Here is a 22,910-nt window from a genome sequence, read left to right as displayed (position 1 = left end):
GGAAAAGGATATAGTTTTTAAACATATTTGAATATTTTTATGCTTTTCAAGTGTTCCATCCTGGTCATGCATATTTATATGCTCAAGGGCTGTACCCAGAATGCTAATAGATTTTGCACAGCAGCCGTAAGTTAAATTACAACTCTTCCAGAGATCGCATCAGACTTCCTTCCACCGACTTCAGTTTATTTCCCCTTGAGCTCAATTTTCTGATTCAGAGCCTCGGAATGAGTCACCGTGGAGGACAAAAAGTTATGTAGTACAACTGAAACACAGATGGCCGAGGGCTTTGCTCCACCATCACTCACTGCTAAATCACAGGTCAGCGTGCCAACCAAGTCAGAGAAAACCGCCACAGTTCAGCAGTCACACCGAATAAACCAGCTCGCTGCCCGCAGTAAACGGCTCTACGTGGAGGATGGTACCAAGTTTTAGGGTGAATTGGGAATGAATAGTAAACATATGCTTCTTCTGCTTCTGCAGAAAAGAGTTGACATTAAAAAAGATATGCTGAAAAATCATTTCTGTTAACTAGCATAAGCCTTTAGGACATCAACTGCATGTTTTCGGATCTCATCTCCACGAAGGACAAATTCAAATACTTGATTTGAAACTCGTACTTGAGAGAGTCGCAGAGTATTGCATTGATAATGCCTTCTAAAGAGACGTAAAGTTAATGCATAAATGATGTACTGCAACATCCCTGACAGACACTATCATTGAGAGGACACCAGAGATGCGTGTTCCTCTGGCTCATGTGGTAATTATCTCAAGACTACATTCGCCTGGGGGACTTTTTTGCTTTAATATTCCCTCAGCAAAAAAGCATTTATCCGCCAGTCAGCGTGCTGGAACAGACTCGCTCAACAGCTGAGGAATAAGACTTTTATTTTGGTAAACGCTCAGGTTTGAATCCGTGTGCAGAGCAGCTTTTTTTCAATCTGACCCCGGGATAAACAGTTCTTTCTCTGTGACCCATTCATTTGGTAGAAATCAGCTTGGATTGCTCATGTTTTTCAGTTTCCGATAGAATATTTTTGGTTCGATTAAATGTTACAGTGTAGGATGGTGCTCAGGTGTTAGCAGTAATATAATTTGCACCTGTGGAGGGTCATGCCCTAATTTCAGCTCCTTTATTCTTTTCTTCTCTCTGCAGACAGTGTGAAGGGGAAAAACACCTAAAAGGGGGTAAAACATGGAAATTTGATCTACTGAATAATGTTTTTTTCTGATTTTCATAATAGGATGTGACTCTCCATTTAGTGGCCTGTAAATCTGCTGAATATGTTGATAAATTTAGGGTCTGCTTTGTCCAGAAAAAGGATAAAAACACTCAAATCTTCTCAGCCTTTAAAGGTGAACTTATGTGAATCCTTACTGTTTTAGTTTACTAACACTCGCTTTTTTTTGCATTTTTTTTCAAACAAACACCTATTTCTACAGTAACTTTTTTCTTCTTTCATGGATTTTTCCTGCTGTCCCGTTCCTAATTTCGCTGTCCGAGCTGCACCAGACAAGAGTCCAGACCAAAGACCCTCTCAGCCATGGCTTCCTTTGTTCCTATGCGCCGCATATGACGGCTTCATGGGTTGGGCAGACTATATGGAGACACGTGACAGGGCTTGGAGAAGCGATGCTTCATAAGAGTGAAAGCGCAGAGGAGACGGGAGAGACACTGGAGACGGAAGCTGCGGCAGAGGAGCGCACAGGCAACTCTGGAGATGTCCTGGGGAAACAGAAACTTCTCTTTCAGGAGGAGCTGGAAAAATTAAGCTCCACAGAAGTGATTCTGTTAGATGCACGCTTGTTGCTTATTGAATTTAATAACTGCGTTTTTATTTTTTAATATTTTGGGATGATGCGCTCCTGACTCGGACTGACGCGCGGAGATAAAAGGTGATTCTGCGCACATGGAAAAATTATGTAAGGTAAAGAAAAGCACTTTTAATTCGTTGAGCTTAGTATAAAGATTCAAATTCATACTTTTTCTACTTTGTTTAATAATAAAAGCACAACTAATCATTTTGATGCATTGAGGTTTTGCGCAACAATTAACATTTACATATATTGTTGGACTATTTATAGTTTTATGGCTGAATATTTGTTTTTTAAAGATGTTATTATTACCCAGATGTTAGATATCATATTGGTGCAACAGCCAATTCAATATCAAGATAATTTCCTGGCTTTGAGCTAGAGTATTTTTATTTTGCTTGAAGATTTTTCTATTTTGATTTAGATCTTCCCAAAAGAAAAAAGAAAAAAAAACATAATGGACTTTAGATCTTTACACAATTGAATGTGATTTCCCGTCCTCAGAAGCTCAAGAGCTCAAGGATGTAAAAATGCATGTTTGTTGCAGAAAAAATTACGTTCTTATGCATTTATACATATTTCATCTTTTGAAGCTTTCAGTCTCCCAGTAAAATTTCATTTTTTTGTGAAGATGGCATAAAATTGTACCAAAGTAAATATTTGTTGTCTGTTTGTAGGTTATCCAGACATCTTAGGTTGCAGTAAAACCTCTCAGGCGAAGCCATGAAGTCTGTGCTAGATGGTGTGGCTGACACCACCTTTCGGACTATCACATCTGGTTTACAGTATCTGGGCTCCAACGACGCCAACTATGACAACCCCATCAGTGATGTAGACTTTAAGGGCAGCCTCGGTGTGCAGAAAACCGTGTCTGCCTTCCGCAGCAACCCCTTCCCGAACAAAGTACCTGCAGACGAGGAGCTCATCTTTAAGAGTATCCCCATTTTCCCCACCAATGCTTCAGATTTCTTCAACAACAGGAGCACATTCAGAGATGAGACGAACAACATACAATGTGGGGAGAACTTTATGGACATGGAGTGTTTCATGATCCTGACTCCCAGCCAGCAGCTGGCTGTGGCTGTGTTGTCTCTGACTCTGGGTACCTTCACGGTGCTGGAGAACCTGGTGGTGCTCTGCGTCATCCTGCAGTCCCGCACCCTCCGCTGCCGGCCGTCCTACCACTTCATTGGCAGTCTTGCCGTGGCTGACCTACTGGGAAGTGTCATCTTCGTCTACAGTTTTCTGGACTTCCATGTTTTCCACAGGAAGGACAGCCCCAATGTTTTCCTCTTCAAGCTGGGTGGAGTCACTGCGTCCTTCACCGCATCGGTTGGGAGCCTTTTCCTCACTGCTATCGATCGCTACATCTCCATTCACCGGCCTCTCGCCTACCGGCGCATAGTGACCCGGACCAAGGCTGTCATAGCTTTCTGCATGATGTGGACGATCTCCATCATCATTGCAGTGCTACCTCTGCTGGGCTGGAACTGTAAGCGCCTGAACTCCATTTGCTCAGACATATTCCCCCTCATTGATGAGAACTACCTGATGTTCTGGATTGGTGTCACCAGCGTGCTGGTACTTTTTATCATCTACGCCTACATATACATCCTGTGGAAGGCACACCACCACGCCGTGCACATGATGAGCCGAGCCTCCCAGAAGAGCCTTGTTGTGTACTCAGCAGATGGGACTAAAGTGCAGACCACACGCCCCGAGCAGACGCGCATGGACATCCGACTGGCCAAGACCCTGGTACTGATCCTGGTGGTGCTGGTCATCTGCTGGGGTCCAGTGCTTGCCATCATGGTTTATGACCTCTTCTGGAGGATGGACGATGACATCAAGACAGTGTTTGCGTTCTGCAGCGTTCTCTGCCTGTTCAACTCCACTGTCAACCCAATCATCTACGCCTTGAGAAGCAAGGACCTCCGGCACGCCTTCGTCACCTCCTGCAACGCCTGCAGAGGCAGCGGCCAGCAGCTGGACAACAGCCTGGAGTCTGACTGCCAGAACAGAAACATCAAGATTTCCGCCAACAGGGCTGCAGAGAGCTGCGTGAAGACCACTGTGAAAATAGCCAAAGTGACAATATCTGTGTCAACCGAAACTTCTGCAGAAGCAGTCTAATCGCCCTGCAGGAGGGCAAACATGCAAATGTTGTCCTCCCTGAACTATGCTCTGAAAAAACAGAGATAAGGTATTCCAGAGAAAACCCTCTCCTGATCCACATCATCACATAGATGCATTAGTGGCTCCATGGTTTTATGTTTGTGTACGTGCACACGATGTGCCAAAGTGCCAAGTAGGAAGGACTCAACCGAAAATGGAAGACCTGTGTACCATAGACTTCATGAAATCAAGTTAGCAAAAGCATATTATATTTTTGTACTGTGAATTCAGGTTTTTTTGAGACGATACGTCTTCATTTATGGGATAAGGGGCTACTGACATTTTTAAGTAGAGAAGTTTTACAGCGCCATTTTGGATTTTCTCATCTGTCTTGGAGCATAATTAAAAAAACAAAAAAAAAAATCTCTGCGCCTTGACTTTCTAAAGGCCTCATGATGCATTAAAACATTTATATAAGTATGAGCAAAATCAATGCCTGCAGTTTTTTTGATTGTTTCTTATTTTTAAGTCATAGTGGCAAAATAAGAAGAGATTTTTTAATGGAGGTTGGAATAAAAAAAATAAACAATAAAACATAAACTCTGCTCCATAGTACAAGTCAAAAAGCTCTTCAGTTTGCAATGTCTTGGCACAAAAATATAGCGCTTACATGACTTTTCCTTATTCAATTGTATAACTAACAACTGTACAGCGATTTCTTGCAAGTAAAGTGTTAAAATGGTATCATTCAGCTACACAGCCAGGACGACGCTAATCCCAGGCTTTTTGTCAAAGCTTGAACAGATCAAAAGTGAACTTAGGCACAGTGTGCTGGTCACAGCTGTGGGAGATTGAAGTGTTTTTTGTTTTTTGTTTTTACTATAGCTGCTCTCATCAGATGTGTGATTTCTGTGTGAAACCTTGTGACTTGGTAATCTGTTTCCAACCCCTAAGCCTTTTTGACCATTGCAGTAAATTGTTCTAGTGCTGCTGTCGCATTAAGCCATCCTTTCAGGAAACAAAACAAACCCATGGGCTAGCTTCACATGGCCAGTGAAGTTGTCTTGACATATTTCCAGAAGAGAATGTGTCTAGTGTTCTTTTTTATTTATTTCTCAAAACAACAATAAAGCAAAAGCCTTTTCATTAGCTAGGAACCTGAATCAAGGTTTGTGTTTAAGAATTCTTTGGAGTGGATCACGCACTTTGCAGAAGAAGCTGCAAGGTTGTGACTTTTTCTGATAGACGATGTAGTACTTAATCTAGAAGAATTCATGGCACAAATGTTCTGTAGAAATTTCTCTTGATGTGAACTTATCCAGACAGCTGTTTCTCAGTAAGCTTCGTAATTTTCCGCATTGGAGATCAAAATGTCAATTGTTAAGTGGCTTCTGTACAGTGGTGGCTTAATGAAGAAAATGTGACTTAAAAGCTCACAACTAGTCAAGTGCTTTCAGTATTGCTGTTTTCAAAAATTTCAAAATAAAGTCACAGCTGGTGTTATGATCCTTGGAGTTTTTTGATCGGACGGTGGATGGTGGAAAAAGGAAGATCTCAAAGGATCTGGCTTCATCCATTCCAATAATTCTTGTCACTAGAGGCAGTCACAGGTGGAGCTAACCCAAGACAAAGAAAACTCTCATGAAATGGTGATGTTTTACTGCCCCCTTGTGGAAAAACTAAAATATACACCAAGGTTTTTTGTTTTGTTGGTTTTTGATTTTTGATTTTTCAAAACGAATGCCTGCGACCCACTATAATGTTATTCAAGGTAGATCATCTAAAATCTGCAACATTACAAAGTATTAAAAACTTTTATATTGCTATGATCCAACCAAATGCACAAACATGCAAATGTCTGCTCTGAGACCAAAAAATCTGTGACATATGTTCAATCAATTCATTGCTCAAAAATAAATATGTATCTAATTTTGTTTACTGAAGATGCCAGTGGACTAAAAAAATCAAATGATCAAGTATGTATTTATTACAATTACAATAAGCCCAGGTTAACTTTAGGGATGCATAATTAAATTTAGTTTAAAAAAATTAACCACTTCTGGTTGCAGATGACAATTATTTGTTGAAAATAATAGATAAACAAACAGACTAAAAGTATTGTAGTCATTCACTACAAGTCAGGAATGATAATCTGCTAATGTTTTTTCACTGACGTATATCTTTATGAACTTTGACATGTTTTTTTAAAGCAATTCTCAACGAATTTAATGATCTTAAAGTCAAATCTACTCAAACTATGTTTGGGATTGCTCAGAAAGTGACTGCACATAACAGGGAATGTTTGGGGATGTTGGGCAAATCATGTAAAAATGAGTGCAAACAGGAAGTCTGCCATTGTGAGCTTTTTGAGCATTTAAATTTAGTTTTAATTTTCTGTTTATTTAAACAATTTAAAAATATATTTTACTCCTGGAATTCAAGACACAATTTTAATGAATTGTATCTAATTTTTTTTATTGTTTTGTATTGTTCTATAAGAGGAATAAAAAAAAGTTAGTATGGTACTTTTAGTTAATGCATTTCTGTCAGATAAATATAAATTGAGCAGTGACATAAGAAAAAATAATGCTGAATAATAACCAAACAAACTAAATATGAAAAATATTTACAACGAAAATGAAACTTTTACGATTAAACCGATTAAAACTCAAACAAAAACAAATTTGAAAAAGGCATCGTTTTTTAGCTGTTTGGGAAATGTAGTCACTTAACGTTTAAAACAAGCCAAATGAGGCTGGAACTGAACTACAAGTACCACTGCATCCCACTTGTAGTTGCGCATGCTCAGTTCCATCCAAATATCGGGACTGTGCAGGGAAGCAGTCGGTTGTTGGTTTAAATGTTGTCGGTTAAATCTGCCATCATCCGATTTTACACTCAGATCTTATTTAATCCTTTTCCCGGCATACGCAGCTTTTATTGTATTTGATGTCACGTTGGTGAGATTTGTTCTTAAAAAATAACGTAGGCGGAAGAGCAGCGTTTTAACGACCCCGGAATTGCGGCTACTTTCCTAAGTAGCTTAGCTAGTTAGCATTAGCGATTTCCTTGGATGAAAGGGGAATTTCAGGTGTCTTGGTCAACAAGTTTCGGAAATACTAAAACGCGATGGCTTGTGGAGTCACCCTGAAAAGAACTCTGGACTTTGACCCCCTAATGAACCAGGCTTCGCCCAAAAGAAGAAGGTGTACCCCGGTCATGTCGCCGGTTTCTTCGCCGCAGAAGTATCTGCGCATGGATCCGTCTCCTTTCGGGGAAGTGTCGTCCAGGCTCACCACAGGTATGTCAGAAGATGGGCAGCATTGTTACATTTGTTATAGCTGTGACTACGTTAGTATCTAGTGGTTTGTTTTTATTTGACTGAAGTGTCTTCAAATCCGAATAGTTGGTTAGTGTAGTAGTTGCTAAAGATAATATAGGATTATTAAAATGTATTTTTTATCTCGCTGTTTGGGGTCCAACTTCGAAACAGGAAGTCACTGTTTTTTTGTCAGGGACCACCTACCCTGCAGGTTTAACCCCTTTACCTGGTCTAAAACCTGATTTAGTTTTTAGATCACTTAACTAAACCAGTCACAGAACCGGGAGAACATAATCCAAGCAGGTGAAGAGTCCTTAAAGATCAGGGTTTGGAACAGGGGTCTGCAACCTTTAAAAAGTCCAATTAGTCCAGTTTTCCTACAGACCAAAACCTCTTAAAAGTCCAACTTCCTGTCCAATGGATAGTGACAATAATCTGTCTATCTGTCTGTACACTTTGTTTGTGTGACCACTATAAAATGTAGCTTTTAATAGTTGTGAATTAGTGTTGTAGTTTTTCTGTAAATATCCATGTTAATTTATTTTACGTTTTGCACATACAAGTTTCTTTCAAAATAAAACACATCCTGTGTCAAATACTCCTCCTGCAGCAGATGCATTAAAAAATAAAGTAAAAGTGCAAAAAGCCCACGTCAGACATGTTTTTTTTCTACCATTATTCATTCTTTTTCTAAACATAACATTTTACCATCATCTTGTTCAGTTGTCAAAAATCTAATCATCATAAACCAAAACCACAAACACATTTATTTGTAATTTTCTAATTGCTGGACTCTTCTTGGATCCGGGTTAGAGGTTAGGTTAATGTGCGACCGACAACATTTAGCCTTGGACGCACTTAACATACGTGCGGGCAATGCAGCAATGTGCATGTTGGCCGCGCGCTTAATCACCAGAATAAAAGGAAAGGCATAAAAGATCGATCTCTACTTTTATGGATCGATTTTAACAGCCCAGCCCCATGAACTTCAATTAACTTTGGTCGCATATAAATACGTGCAAATAACATCCGCCATGTTCAAATTTATTAGCATTTTTCTTCAAGTCAAAGAGCCAAAGTGGAGGAATAAAAGAGCTGCATGTGGAGCCTCAGGTTGTTGACTCCTGGTTTGGAAACACTTCTTTAGTTTGTTGTGTCACAGCAGACACATTTACGTCTACAGTTAGTTAATAGTAATTTTTTTCAAGAAGTGTAGCATGATTTTTAAATGAAGCTTTCGTTTGTTTTTGTTTTTTAAGTACAAATTTGGACAAAATGTTTTGTGTTTCAGAGCAAATCCTGCATAATATAAAGCAAGAGTACAAACGGCTGCAGAAACGCCGACACCTGGACAGCACTTTCCTGCAGTCTGATGGCTGCTGTCCGGTGGATCTGCAGAGCAGTCAGTGTGGATCCCCCTCACCAGGTACACACACATTTATACATAATACAGTAAAATACTTATTGTTTGAAAAATGCCGTTTAAAAAAAACGTTTTTTTAATTTTTTTTGTCAAATTCCCTCAAAATGAACTGTTTTTATTGGGGGAATTTAACTGAAGGTTATCATCAAGTTCACACATATATAATCATAGGATTTCTGCTATTATGAATTTACAGTCTAAAATTTAAATATAACAAAAGGCTTTCTTCCTCCTTGTGAACTTGGATTCAGCTTACAAACCCACATCCCCCCTGTAAACGGACACTAAGAAGACTCTCCTCCTGAGATGTAACTGCATTAACCGGTGGTCATTCGTGTCACACGCCCTCTTTTGACAGGTTCGTCCTCAGCTGCCTCGCCCCCCAGCAGGAAAGAACAGCCCTTATTCTCTCTCAGACAAGTCGGGATGATTTGTGAGCGACTACTGAAGGAGCGCGAAGACAAGATCCGCGAGGAGTACGACGAGACTCTGACCACCAAGCTCGCTGGTTAGATTTTCTTTTATAGGATCAATGATGTGACTTTCTGGATAGTGGTGACGGATTTTTCTTGTTTTCTTTGCAGAACAGTATGACGCATTTGTCAAATTTACACATGACCAGTTAATGCGACGGTTTGGAGAGCAGCCTGCCAGCTGTAAGTATTGATGGTCTTTGGTTGCAGTCTGGTTTAATGCATCTTCACTTCTCATTTCTGTGATCGGCTTCAATCTTTTTCAGATTTCATTGAGAGATTGTGTTCTGAATGCCAGTGTTTGTGTAGCTTTCACCAGAAGTTGTATAGCCTCTGATGGTTCATTGTGTTCTCTCGCAGATGTTTCCTGAGCGCTCCTGCCGTTTGTTTGAATATGCAAATAGTCCACGAGGGGCGGCTGCGTTTGAACTCGTCTCTGGCTTCAGTTAGCGGCACAAACATTTGCTGACTCTCCCGAGTTGGGACGGCTTCTTGCTGCAAACATGTGGGAGCTCTCAGAGGCACCATCAGTGGCCACTTGGTTGTTTTTGGTTGATTTCATTTTGATGCTTTTACAAAACTGCCATCGTTCACTTTGCCTTTTTTGTTTTTATCTCATTTTTTTCCACTGAAGTTGTTAGCAGTGCAGCTTTTTCAAATGTAATGTGTTTTTTTTTTTTTTTAGGGATGGATGGTGCAGCTTCTTGCAGCATTTTTTTTTCTAAGTGCATAAATCTTACTGGTGAATCCTCACATTACATTTGTATACACTGTATAACATTTTTTAATGCTTGAATTTAGTTCACTGTAAAAATGTTTGGTTTTAAAGGGGCTTTGACGCAAATACAGCAGATGAATAAAATTTGTATACAATCCTCTTTGGCTTTGCTAGTATTTTTTTTATTTCAATTACATCATTTCAGAATGGATTTTATAAAGTTAAAGAATTTATTTAGAGAAACGATTACTTATCTTTTGTCTTTAAGAAGTCAAACATGTACAAAGAAGTTTTCATATTAGGTGTAAATTTAACTGGTTAAAAATGAAACTAATAATTGTAAATTTAAACCTGTGAAAATTAGTTTTTATTCCTCACTGCAAAAATATTTAAAAAAAATCTAGAATTGATCTTTTTTTTCTCTTCCTTTTTGCTTTTTTTGATAAGCAAAATCCAGATCTATATGTTCAGTTTAATTTAATTGAATAATTTGAAATAATATTTAAATGTATTTTGTTTTTTTTGGTCAGTTGGTTAATGAAGTTACAGGATTGGACGAAATTGTCGGTACTGTACATGCACCTGTTAAATTAGTGCGCACCTATATGATAAATCACGCCTTTTCCATTTTAAAAAATTGATTTATACTTTAAATACTAAGATAATCATGATAACTGTAGTATAAACACAGACATTTCAAATCTTTGGGCTAAAAGTGAAAAAGTTTGCAGAAACATAATTTCGGGAGGAGCAGGGTTGTAAATCAAACGTACCTTTCGTGATGTAGAAAAGGAAAGCTCATGATTGGTCGAGTGGACAGGAAGTGGCATCAAAATGCAGGAAGTAAATGGATTTTTGTCAATGTGACCAGGTTGTGGAGATTTCGCTACTTCAAATGCTTTGTAGCGATACTTTTTTCTACATGCTTTCATAAACATGGCATGTTTCTTTAGAAGAACAATTGCAGCGAAGGTAACGAAGTCTCACCGCCAAAATGTATTCAAGTATGCACCATTTTCTTTGCACACCCATAAAAATGCTTTTGTTTTGAATTTGTTTTTCAATATATGTAGCTCGGGCGGACGCTGCAGCACCCCGAGGATGTGTTTATTCCAGCTATAACCGCCATGCCAGTTTTGAAGAAGCAGTTAAGTCCGTGTTTGCTAAAGTAAATCTCCCCTCCAGTGAGCTGCATGTGTCCACTCATCATGAACCTCCTCTCCTGTCCCTCAGACAGTCTCCAGACTTCCGGCTGTCAGTCAGCACATTACGGACCAACGGGATCCTGCCATCAAATGGAGACATTCAGCTGCAAACAGAAAGCCTGGCTAAGCAGGTTAAAAAACCCTGATAAATGTGCGCAGATCCCCAACTGCTCAGTCAAATAACCTGACTGAGGCAGAAACGAGTGGAAAGTGAGCCAGAAATTATGCACAATGACTGAACAATAAAGAAATAACCCACCAGCAAAAAAATAGAAGTAAAAAATTAAACACTGGATAGAAATAAACAACCAAGAGACACAAATCCCCGTCATGTTTCTCATGAAGAAGGACATCTATTAAGAGAATTGAACTTAAAGTTGCATCTTTTAGTATTTCTTATTCAAATCATGGTGGATCAGGAGCAGACGAGCTGGAACATGGCTCAAAACTGAACGGCTCTATAGCTCCAATATTGCTCGCCATTTTTGTTGTACCTGCAATTGTAGGTTGGGGGTGTGAGGGGCTGTAAGGGAGAAACAAAGGGATGATGGGAAATGAGTGTAGGCTTACTCCCTGCCAACACCAGAACTCTGAGGCAAATTTTTAATAAACTACTGCTGCTCTGATTTTTTTCATTTTACCTTAAAAAAAAAAAAAGACAGCTGGGAAGGCTTTGATAAATAAATCAAAAAATGAATGGAGTGGGTCTTTAAAGTGTTTCTGAATGTTAATTAGCAGTCTGTCAGAATTAAGTCTTCAGTTTCTTCTCTGTTCATCAGTTTAACAATAAATCTCCTGTAAAATTCATTTTTGTGTGTGTGTGTGTGTGTGTGTTGTTTAATTTGCGCTTCTCAGCTGATGCGAGACGGCGTGGTGGAAGTCATCTCTGCTGGAAAAGGAGTGATCAACTTTCAAGTAAACCGTGAGCTTCTTGCAGAGGTGAGTGCGCCTTCAAACGGTGCTACCCGAGAAACGCCGCCTGCTTCCTCGCCGTCTTTCTGTCCACCTGTTCCAGAAAGTGTTGGAGCCGTTCGGTAAAGGGGAGGATGACAAGTACGGGTTAAGCAGCGACCTTTTGACTTCCCTGAAAAGAGGAACCACATTAGTGGAGTACAGGTGGATGTCGCTGGATTCTTTCGTCTTTTTCTAATCACGCCAGTCTTCACTTTTGAACGGCAGGTGTTTTGTATTTTACAGCTCTCCAAATATCGCCAAGAAATTCCACGCTGGACACTTGCGCTCCACAATTATTGGTAAGTTTGCAAAAAGTTTCGCCACAAATCCATTAATTACGGGTCAAATTATTTTTCTTGTTGGAATTTAGAAGTGGATATTGTTTTTAAAAAATGAAAACCTTTTCTGTTTTTCAGTAAACTGACTTTTTGCTTTGACCCTATAAAGCCCACTAAATCAAAGAATTGGCATAAAATACGATTTTTTTTTAAACTAATGTGATATAGATGGTATCAATTACGAAACATTGAATGTTCTAAGTTTTTTGCTCATGTTGTCAATTAAAGATGCAAAAAATAGGGGGAAAATGCACCTTACTGACCCACTGTCTGGAATTTGATCCACACATTTTTAACACGTTTTAACTGAATTTCAAAGAGTTAATTGAAACAAATTTTGGACAAAACAGCAAATAGTCATTAAGGGCCACCATAAAAGAAGAAGAAATGTTAATAAAGTTGTGAAATTATGAGAAAAAAAATCAAAACTTTACATCAATAAAGTCTGAAAATAAAGCTATAGTTTACTAGAATATTGTTGTAACTTTAAGCTTCAAAAAGTCTTAATTTTGCAATGAAAAAATAAAATAATGAAAATAAAAAGATATATTTAGACAATCGAATCACACCATTCATGATCTCATTGAATCTGATTCACTTGTACAATTTTATTTGTCATCAAATTACGACTTTTTAAAAAGGCAGGACTTTTTTCTTGTAAAATTACAACTTTGTAAATCTTAAATGTTCAATTTTATATTCATAAGATGTAGACTTTTTTTTCTACTATTTTAAAATTATATCTGTGTAAAGTTTAGTTATTTCCCTCATAATTTTACAACTTTCTTCTAGTAATTTTATGACTTTTACTCTCATGTAATACATTTATTTTGTTCTTTTGCGGTGGCTTAATTCTCTGTCGTAATTGTCGCCATAAAGTTTTATAAATTAGCAAAACTTTTCCCGCTTACGGTGGAGATTTCTTAAAAGCAGCCGTTTAGAAATGTCCAGGAAAAGCCCCTCTACTGCCCCTAGTGGAATGATAATCCATTGCAGGGCAGAAAACATGGACCGAGTTATTTACAATGGGTTTTAAAGGAAGGGCTTCCAAAAAAACCTAAATTTGATATGAATGATTATAAAGGGTGAACTCTGTTCTCAGGAAACTTTGTGGCTAACTTAAAAGAATCGCTTGGAAACTCTGTCGTCCGGATGAACTACCTTGGAGACTGGGGCATGCAGTTTGGTCAGTGATTTTACTCAAATGTTTAAAAAGTCCTCTGACAGTGAAAACGGTGTTGGACAAAACCAGATCCTCAATTTCAGGGTTACTCGGAGCCGGTTTTGAGAAGTTTGGATCCGCTGAAAAACTAAAAGAGAATCCTCTTCATCATTTGTTTGAGGTAATCACGGTTTCTTTTCTTCAGCAAATAACTGTGTTGAGTTGAGAGATTTCCCTGTTTTTGCCGATCAGGTTTATGTCCGAGTGAACAAGGAAGCGGAGCAAGATGAAGCTTTGAAGCACGCCGCCAGGGACTTCTTTAGACAGCTGGAGCAGCATGACGACGAGGCGGTGTCGCTGTGGCGACAGTTCAGAGAGATCTCTGTCCAGGAGTATCGGGACATTTACAAGGTGCAGGTTTAAAAACCCTCTGAATCAACCGCCGGAAACAGGCAGCAGCAGATTTTGACAGTGAGATTGTTTTTTGCAAACCTTCCCAGCGGTTAGGGGTCCACTTTGACGTCTACAGCGGGGAGTCTTTTCACCGAGACCAGGCCCAGGAGGTGGTGCGGCAGCTGCAGAACCGAGGGCTGCTGAAAACCTCCGAGTACGTGACGGCGTCTGAGTAGCTACCCCTGCGATAAATGAACAAGCAGGTCACGTCTGATGATTGGGTTTCTTCTCTGTGCTCATGCTTTCAAGCAGAAATAAACTTTGACAGAGTAAGAAAACAGGATTTGGCAGGATTGTGGTTAAAACATTTTGTTTTTTAACTTTGACATTGACGACACAATCTCTTTAATATAAAGCAAACCTTAAGAGTCAGAAGATTCTCTCCAATTGTTATCAACAAAAGCTTCTTTTCTTTTTAATGTTCTTGTTCTTCTGTTGTAACATTTCCAGTATTTTTACAGCTTTATTCTCATACAAATTTTACTTTTTTCCTCCTAATTTCTTTTACTTTTTCTCATAATTTTATGACTATTTCCTCATTTTTTTCTTTTCTTATAATGTTACCACTTTTTACTCATTTTGCCGCTTGTTACTCGTAATGTTACAACTTTTTTCTCATAATTTTATGACTATTTTTCTCTATTCTCATAATTTTAACTTTTTCCTCATTATACCAGTTTTTTCTCATAATTTTACTGCTTTTTCCTCATATTTATTTTAACCTTTTTTTATGATTTTTCTAAATCATTTTTTAATTTTATAATTATACCAAGTTTTTCTTATAATTTTGACTATTTTGTCTTTTTTTCTACTTTTTTCTCATATTTTAATGACTTTTTTCTCTTTAAAAAAACCCTTTTCCTCATAATTTTTCGAGCTTTTTCTAGAATAAGAATAAAAGAATCCCTTTTCTCTGTTGGCTCTGACAGAAAAGGGACGGGGATACTGGACCTCTCTCCTGAAGGAGACCCGAGTAACGTCTGCACTGTTCTCCGCAGTGACGGGACGACCCTCTACATCACCAGGTTGGTACCAAACTGGACTCCATTCTGGACCAAACGGATTTAAGAAACATTTTTTAGCATTAAAGTTTCTTATCCAGGCTGTGTGTCATTCATTAAACCAAGAATATTACTGGTTTTCCCCAGAGACGTCGCTGCTGCCATAAACCGAAAAGAAAAGTATTCCTTTGATGAAATGATTTATGTGGTAGGTCTTTTTCATTTTGAATCATAGAAAAAGTTATTTGATTTTTATCAGTTTACTATGGTTCTTAAATATTTGTGTTAACTGTGTGTGTGGTTTTTTTTTTTGCTGTTAGTTATGCTGAAGATCTCACCCTAAAATTGTGTTAACGCATTTAAAGACCCACTCCGATGAAAATGGTGTTTTTAACATCTTGTGGCTTTTTTTTTGACGATGGTGGACATATATATAGAAAATTAAACAAAAAATTGCATTTTGAGTATTTCTTTATTCAAACTGTTGTGAATCAGGAGCAAAAAGCAAAAGAGCTTATTTGTGGCGTATAGCGAATAGTTCCGTGTGCGTCTTAGTTCAGTCCAACACGTCCCACCATCTTTGTTGAACCGGTAAACTTAGGTTGGAGGTGTGAGAAAGTGTAAACAGATAGGTGATGGGAAATGGGGCGGACTTACTCTGTGCCACAACAAACTCCTGCCGCTCTGCAGAAACTATATCCTGGGTTTTTATGTTTTAATTTTGCCTAAAAATGGCACCATCATAATTAAAAGACCACTTGGAACACTTTGAAAATAGATCAATAGATGATCGAAGTGGGTCTTTAATGGAAGCTTCAAATTGTAATTTATTTCTTTTTCATCATTTAAATGTCTTTTAGCATCAATCCTTTTCCAGCTCGTGTGTTTTCCTTTCAGACTGACAAAAGCCAGGCGAATCACTTCAGCCAGCTGTTCCAGATTCTGGGTGCTATGGGTCATCCTTGGGCCGACAGGTTAAACCAAAAACATTTATGCACCACATCTAGGTCTTCTACATCTCTAAACAAGACAAAAAATCTCCTAAAAACACAGTTAGATCAGCCTTTCACATCATTAGTGATTACCTGCTGTGTTTACGTCTAGTGAAGGGTAAATCACTTGCTGCAGGTGTCGGCACTTGCCCTTTGGCCTGGTTCAGGGCATGAAGACCAGGACTGGCGACGTGGTGTTCCTGGAGGACGTGCTGGATGAGGCTCGGGCCAGGATGCTCCACAACATGAGCCAGTCACACAGTAAAGCTCCGCGGCCGCAGGTCCAACACAGTCATGCAGGATGTTGACACTTAAAGAGACTGGGATGTTTTGCTCCGTAGCGACAAAGGAGCTGGAGGATCCAGAAGACACGGCGGAAAAAGTGGGAATCTGTGCTCTGATAGTCCAGGTGAGGAGTTTAAAGACTCAGTCCGATCCCAAGTTTTTTGCCAAAATCAAAAAACCTGTGTTGTTTTCTAGGACATAGTTTCTGCAGCACATTAGAAATTCACCTCTGAGTTGTGGCTTAAAGCAACCCCGCCCCCTTTTCCCCTCCCTGTTGCTGTTATCACCCACTCAGGGTATTTTTTACGTCACAATTGAGCTCTTTTAACCCTTGTGCTATCTAAGATGACCCCACCCTTACATTGACGTGTTCTCCCTACCATGACAAAGGTGGATAAAGGTGGAAAGATCTCATGTAATTCATTTAAACCAGTGAAGATCAAAAATCATTGAAGAAAAAAGGTTCAGAGCACTGTCTAGTGGGTCTAGATGACCCAACTCCCAATGTTAAAGTGCCTAGGATAGCACAAGGGTTATAAAACTGGATTTCTTCATCTGCAAATGCAATTCTGAGCTTAGTTTTCTCAGCATATGTCCTCCATCATCAGCAAAACACCCTTTTTGTTGGATTCGGTCTGTAAATCTTCAAACCTTCAGCCTAGAATGTGTGTTCCAGGATTTCAAAGGTCCGCTGCTGAGCGATTATAAGTTCGATTGGGTGCGGATGTTACAGGCTCAGGGCGACACCGGCGTCTTCCTCCAGTACACGCACGCCCGACTCTGCAGGTCCGACAACAAACTCATGGTTTTAGTCCTCGTTAGTGGCATAAAATATTAACTCCTCATAACCAACAGAGCTTGTTTTATTTCTCCAGTTTATTGAGGACAAATAAAGGTGTGGATGAAGGTGAATTCAACCCCTCCCTTTTACGGGAGGTGACGAGCACCAACGTCCTGCAGCACCTCCTTCGGTAAGCATCACTTGTATGATGCTGTGTCAACATGTCCACCTACATTTCTTTTTGGTTGTCTTTAGCTACGATGAGGTGCTGCTGCAGGCATCTCAGGATCTGCAGCCCAAACATCTGGTGAACTTTTTACTGAAGCTGAGGTGAGAAACAGGTTTGTCTTGTGATTGAGTGAATGCAGGAGGTCAATGTCTGTCTGTTTTCATTTTTTATAGCCACTTCATTGCTTCAGCACACAGAGATCTGCCCGTGAAAGGAAGCCCGCCGGATGTCGCTCAGGTAGAGAAATTTAGCACAGAAAAACCCAACAAAAAGGGCTTCAGTGGAACAAAAACACATTTTTTAATGCAGATTTTCAAAACTTTGATGTATCCCCGTTGGAAAACCTGCACACAACAAATAAAAATGCACTTGGATTTGTTTTTCACCCTCATCAGGCGAGGTTACGCCTCTTCAGGGGGGCCTGCTCCGTCCTGGCCACTGGGATGCGGATCCTTGGCGTCACGCCCGTACAAAAAATGTGACAGTTGAAGTAAAACGGTGTCATTTCTGTAAATATTTCTAAAATAAAGTAAACTACTGGTTTAAAGTGGGAACTTTCTCTTTTAACCCAGTTGTTCTGGAGCCACAGTGAGTCCAGAAAACAGCTTGCAGCAGATTTATGAAAGGATTTCAGGAGGAAAGGTTTGACCCTTGCGCTATCCTAGGCACTTTAACATTGGGAGTGGGGTCATCTAGACCCACTAGACAGTGCTCTGAACCTTTTTTCTTCAATGATTTGTGATCTTCACTGGTGTCCATGGATTACATGAAATCTTTCCACCTTTATCCACCTTTGTCATGGTAGGGAGAACACGTCAAAGTAAGGGTGGGGTCATCTAAGATAGCACAAGGGTTAAATATGTCACCCAGTTCTGACACCCGAAGGTCAAATACTTGACGAAACTGTTAGACAACTCACGACGGAGATTTGCTTTACATACAAATCTGCAAATTCTCCGCCGTGCGTCCGACAGCTGAAGCCGACTGGACAGTTTTCTAAAGCAGCATAAACTGACAGGAAATGTTCTAAACATGATAAAACCTGTACGGAGCACACATGGATGTCTCTCAGCCGACAGGTACATCAGGTTCCTTCAGCTGAAGCGGCTCTGCAGGTTGTTTCACATGGTGACATGGCAGATTCTTCATGTTCCTCCAGGCTCCCGTGTTGTCCGGTTATGACACGTATTTAAGTTTCTGCATGTCAGTTTGAAAATCTTAAACATCTTTCAAGTGAAGCTAAAGCCAGTTTAATAAAGCAAACATGAGCCTCCAGACTGAAACGGTCTACTCTGTAACTTCTTTTTTCATATTTTTAATGTAATGAAAGTTTCCTGATGTAGTCTGGAACTGAAAATTATGTGACTTGGACCTAAAATGGTTAGGGGGAAAGTGTAAGGGGAAAAAAATGGTACAGTACCTCCAAATACATTGCTTGAAAGTTTCAAAATAAGAGTTTCTTTACTCCTTTCAAGATAAAGGTGGATTCCATCAAGTAGCAGAATGGTGCAGAATATTTACAAACTTTACACGCACCGTTCTCACCTTTGGCTGACAGACAAACAAGAAAGAAATCTTGATTCGTAGTTAATTTAGAAAACTGTCCTTAACCCTTTAGCTTCGGTGGTCCTTCATGATCTCCAGAAGCTCTGAGGCACAGCAGAGCTCCTCCTCCTCCTCCTCCTCCTCCTCCTCCAGGAGCACGAGGTCACACGGAGATCAGTTTCTGCTTGGACTCTGCACTCGCGTCCAGCCGGCTCACTCTGGACGTGTCCTGCTTCGGGAGGCCGTACAGGTAAATGGAAATGCACACGAGGATCGCTCCGCTTGCAAATGCAAAAGCTGCAAAAGAAAAGAAAAACAGCAGAGTACAAACCTTAAACATTTATATTTTTTAAATCAGAAGTTTACTTATTTATGTTCATCATGAATATTTATTTTTTACATTTTTATTTGAAGTGAATAAATAAAGTTATATCCATGTAATAAAAATTCATAAACAAAAACACATTTAGTCGTTCGTTTTGTGCATAATGAATCTAAGCAATAAAACAACCCGAATTGGGAGCCGAAAGCCGGTTTTCTGGCCCCGCCCCCCTCGTTGAAAAGGATGTTTTGCAGAGGAGGCGAAAAAAAACTGCTGGAGGCATTAAATTGTTCTTTGTGGTTTCAAAATGCTTCAGTTTCACATTTGATGTGAACCTTTTTTTTCTCCCCACGTTGAGCGGCGGCATAAACCACGCGTGTTATCGCTCATTTCTGTGTCATTTTTCACACTGTTGACTGAATTCTGATAAAGTTACGTGTGGAACTGGGTTCATACTTTGCACGAGTAAAAAAAAAAAAGTTAAATGAAAGACAAGAGGGATTTGTTTGGCTGGGATTTGCATATTAGAGGGGAATAAAGGTAAAGTAGCGAGTAGCGAATTACTTTTTTAAATTAGTAATGAGTAAAGAAATTTAATTACGAGAAAGTAAAGTAATCGATGACTTCTTAAAAAGTAACACTGCAGGCCGATCAGTCCTTCTCTGAGCAGCTTTTCTAGTCATTTTGCTGTTTCCCTTCCCTCTCTATGAATCTGGTTAGGAATGCTGTTAATTACAGTTGGGGTGACGGGGACACAGCCTCCACCCATCTCAGTTTGGGTTAAAAAATGCAGATGTTTCTAATATTCAATCTTCCTTTTTGTCGCATTGACCGATGTGTCGGTGTGTGTATGTTTTTTTTAACATGTTCCTCAAATCAGAACACTCACTTATCTGCAGCCCGAACAGCAGAACAGACGCGATGGTCGAGAGAACGATGGCTGCAGCGGCAGAGAAGCCCTTCATGATGTTGTCCGTGTATTTCACCACCACAGAGGTGTAGAGGCCGCCGACGCTGGACAGAACTGGCAGAACAGAAGAGCCAAATGAGCCGGAATAGTGACGGTAACCACGAAACGTGTTCTCGGCGTTGGGCGTACTCACAAACGACGAAGCACACCCAGGGAGTGTAACCGAAGAAGAAGCCTTTCTCCAGGACTTTGTCTCCGTCAGTCACGTAAACACCAATCAGGGTGACCACGATGCCGGACAGGTACATCTGGATGTTTCTCACCCACAGAGATGTGTCCGAGCTCTTCAGCACCTTCTCGAAGTAGACGCCTGACGAAAACGGGAATGAAGTTACTTTAAAGTTCTTTTTAAGTGAAATGCACACAAGTTTTTACCTGCAAATCCAGAACAAAGGACAGCAACTGCAATGGCAACAAACCCCATGAAGGGATTCTGCTCGATCTGTGATTGAAGGAGAGGAAACCCTGAAAGCTTCTGCAGTCCAACCCGCAGTGAGGTTAAAAGTCCCGACTCCAACCTGAACTTTGGTGGCTTCGGCCGGCCGCCACTGGACGAGCGTGACGCCTCCGCAAAGCATGAAGACAGAGAACCACTGCAGGCGGCTGAGGGAGCGGTTCAGCATAAGGACCGTGCACAGCGCCGTGCACGGGATCTTCAGCTGGTACGTCACCTACGCAACCCAACGAGACATTTCTCTAAAGGACATTTTGCTTGGTGAGTGTATTTAGGGAATATTTCCCACCTTCCAAACTGTAAACACACCTGATCCAGGTAACCAGCATCACCCAAAGCAGCGGTGGACGGTAATCATACCTGATAAACGGCTGCGTCGAGGTTACTCAGCGCCACAAACGCCATGTTGTTCTGAATTGCGTAGACGACGGAGGGAACGCTGAGCTTCAGCAGCTCCTTCGGACTGAAAATAATGTGTTCTTCTATGGTGCTCTTGAGTTTGACCAAACTTCCTGTTTCCCTGGTGACATCACAACGTGACAGCAAGTTTTAACAGCAAATAGACACAAAATACTGCCTTAAAAGCTAATAGAATCAAGGAATAAAGCTTTAAATAAAATATTGAAAGTTTAAAACTTATTAAACGCTGCAAACAGTGGTCAAGAAAAAAAAAAATAGCAAGACTTACTTTGTCAGCATCCCCAAACTTAGTATGAGTTTAAAGACCTCTGTGATGCAAACTGCAGTTGTGGAAAAGTACAAATCTCCAGATGAAATGGTTCTGGTGTAGCGTAACGCCACGGTGTAGGCAGCTGCCACCAGAGTCATCACAGTCAGGCAGTAGAGCTTGAAGACGACGCTCACGTTTTCTGGGAACAGAAACAGTTAAATGTCGTCAATGCCACATGATCTACAAACCTGGTTATGAGAATCAAGATCAGCTATAAAATAACTCAAATGTGTGTAATTTGCCTGATTCTAAAATTAGCTAAAGGCAAACATGAATTCCAAACGTCAAGTTAAGCAGAAAATAAGATAAATTGGCAAAAAAAAACAAAAGCACTAGAAATCAAAATGAATTATTGTCTGAAGTAAAAAAAAAAATGTTGGAAAATATTAAGGAGGCTGCAAATGTCACCAAAAAAGTAATGTGAAAAGAAAAAACAGCTTTTTATTTAGTAAAAGAGTTCAAATAGTAAAGTCCATAGGAAAGTTTTATTATTTAAAGAACTCATAAATAATAATCCTTCAACGCTTTCATTATTTATTTATTTTTGATGATATATTTTGCTAAAAGTTCGCGGATGTTCTCAGCTTTCAAAATAAGAACAAACGTCTGGGGGAAACGTCTTTTTCAACAGGAAAACTTTAGATTTAATTAAGCAAAAATTGCAAAAGCGAAAGTATGAACAGGAATTTCTTGTGGGGATAAATAAATGAACCAGAATGGTAAAAACATCTGAAGCCTAAAAAGAAAAAGACGACGAGGATTTTATTCTGAAGGTTGTTTTAAGCATTTACACATTTTTATTTCACTGGTTTAAAATGTCATATTCATAACCTTGTATATTCAAATAAATATTTTGTATCTGTTTAAAATTGTAGCACTGAATATAATTTAATAAAATAATTATAAGCAAACGTGTAAAAACAACCGGGAGGTCCAAACAGTGACAGTCAAAGTCCATTTAGTCAAATTAGGTCGTTTTTTTTTAAGGTTTTTGTTTTTAAAACACTAAATGTGTTTAAGGGAGGAACATTAGCAAAAACCATGACTTTATCTACGCTTATCAGTTGATACTAGTGAAGAAGGAAGGAGCGGCGTGATGATGCTGGAGCAGAAAAAATGTTTTATTTTTCCATTTGTCGTGGGTTGCTAACATTAGCTTTAGATGCTACAACAATGTTTCCCCCCATAAAAAACCCCCCGCAAACTCACCGTTTGCCATCTTTGCTCTGTTCCGTGTCTCCGTCGGGAGCTGAAGAGTCGGATGGTCTTTCTCTGGTTACATGACTTGAAAACATCCAGTTCACTGAGAAATCGCCGTTAACTCTGCGGCACGTCAGCAGCGCCTCTAACGCAGGGGTGCGCTTGATTTACGCTCCGGCTAGGAACGAGGTTTTTTTTTGTAAACAGATGCCCGCTTACCAAGAGAAAAAAAGGCACAAAGCCTTATCGTGAGGATTTTAAAATTGCTTTAAAAAAAAGCCTACAAAAGAATAAGGAAGGGTTCTACGTTTGTATATTTTTTTATTTTGAAAAAGAAATGACAGACTTAGAAACTATATCAAAGACATGTTTGGTTCATGTTTACGTCCGACTGATAATCCCCGCATTTAGCCGGACTTTGGA

At 39.7% G+C, this 22,910-nt stretch overlaps 4 protein-coding genes across 6 annotated transcripts; 3 read left to right on the top strand and 1 right to left on the bottom strand.

The window, feature by feature from the left end:
- Positions 1-976: 976 nt before the first annotated feature.
- cnr1 (cannabinoid receptor 1) lies at positions 977-5,436 on the top strand. Of its 3 annotated transcripts, none has more exons than XM_011491528.3 (2): positions 977-1,896; positions 2,493-5,436. In XM_011491528.3, the coding sequence occupies exon 2, from the start codon at positions 2,539-2,541 to the stop codon at positions 3,946-3,948; it is 1,410 nt and encodes a 469-aa protein (XP_011489830.1). In that variant the 5' UTR covers positions 977-1,896; positions 2,493-2,538; the 3' UTR covers positions 3,949-5,436. The 3 variants fall into 3 exon arrangements, with proteins under 3 accessions (XP_011489830.1, XP_011489829.1, XP_004083465.1); XM_011491527.3 differs by having other exon boundaries at positions 977-1,923; XM_004083417.4 differs by having other exon boundaries at positions 983-1,928.
- A 976-nt stretch (positions 5,437-6,412) lies between these two features.
- akirin2 (akirin 2) lies at positions 6,413-10,026 on the top strand. Its single transcript, XM_004083416.3, has 5 exons — positions 6,413-7,231; positions 8,544-8,678; positions 9,034-9,183; positions 9,260-9,331; positions 9,509-10,026. The coding sequence occupies exons 1-5, from the start codon at positions 7,060-7,062 to the stop codon at positions 9,517-9,519; spliced, it is 540 nt and encodes a 179-aa protein (XP_004083464.1). The 5' UTR covers positions 6,413-7,059; the 3' UTR covers positions 9,520-10,026.
- A 540-nt stretch (positions 10,027-10,566) lies between these two features.
- Positions 10,567-17,814, top strand: rars2 (arginyl-tRNA synthetase 2, mitochondrial). The gene is made up of 20 exons (XM_004083415.4): positions 10,567-10,838; positions 10,940-11,013; positions 11,100-11,202; positions 11,927-12,010; positions 12,087-12,187; positions 12,269-12,324; positions 13,466-13,549; positions 13,630-13,706; positions 13,778-13,936; positions 14,026-14,132; positions 14,908-15,003; positions 15,127-15,187; positions 15,877-15,953; positions 16,108-16,232; positions 16,313-16,380; positions 16,933-17,042; positions 17,132-17,227; positions 17,293-17,367; positions 17,440-17,503; positions 17,662-17,814. Exons 1-20 carry the CDS (start codon positions 10,803-10,805, stop codon positions 17,746-17,748), a joined length of 1,740 nt encoding a protein of 579 aa, XP_004083463.1. The 5' UTR covers positions 10,567-10,802; the 3' UTR covers positions 17,749-17,814.
- Positions 17,815-18,953: 1,139 nt separating this feature from the next.
- On the bottom strand, positions 18,954-22,633 carry slc35a1 (solute carrier family 35 member A1; the record flags this gene model as incomplete). Its single annotated transcript, NM_001104842.1, is given in 8 exon segments — positions 18,954-19,108; positions 20,023-20,157; positions 20,237-20,413; positions 20,479-20,545; positions 20,622-20,774; positions 20,918-21,077; positions 21,246-21,426; positions 22,497-22,633. Coding segments are annotated over 8 exon segments (1,017 nt in total). The 3' UTR covers positions 18,954-18,974.
- Positions 22,634-22,910: the final 277 nt, after the last annotated feature.

The sequence above is a fragment of the Oryzias latipes genome, chromosome 24, assembly GCF_002234675.1.
Source record: "Oryzias latipes chromosome 24, ASM223467v1".
Taxonomy (NCBI): domain Eukaryota; kingdom Metazoa; phylum Chordata; class Actinopteri; order Beloniformes; family Adrianichthyidae; genus Oryzias; species Oryzias latipes.
Note: the sequence above shows the minus strand (reverse complement) of the source record. Positions and strands in the feature narration are given on the sequence as shown.

Coding starts and splice junctions, on each gene's coding strand:
- cnr1 (XM_011491528.3), top strand. CDS start 2,539: ATGAAGTCTGTGCTAGATGGTGTGGCTGACACCACCTTTCGGACTATC.
- akirin2 (XM_004083416.3), top strand. CDS start 7,060: ATGGCTTGTGGAGTCACCCTGAAAAGAACTCTGGACTTTGACCCCCTA. Junction 8,679..9,033: donor GTGTGGATCCCCCTCACCAG/GTACACACACAT, acceptor CTCTTTTGACAG/GTTCGTCCTCAGCTGCCTCG. Junction 9,184..9,259: donor TCTGACCACCAAGCTCGCTG/GTTAGATTTTCT, acceptor TTTTCTTTGCAG/AACAGTATGACGCATTTGTC.
- rars2 (XM_004083415.4), top strand. CDS start 10,803: ATGGCATGTTTCTTTAGAAGAACAATTGCAGCGAAG. Junction 13,937..14,025: donor AGTATCGGGACATTTACAAG/GTGCAGGTTTAA, acceptor AAACCTTCCCAG/CGGTTAGGGGTCCACTTTGA. Junction 16,381..16,932: donor TCTGTGCTCTGATAGTCCAG/GTGAGGAGTTTA, acceptor TGTGTGTTCCAG/GATTTCAAAGGTCCGCTGCT.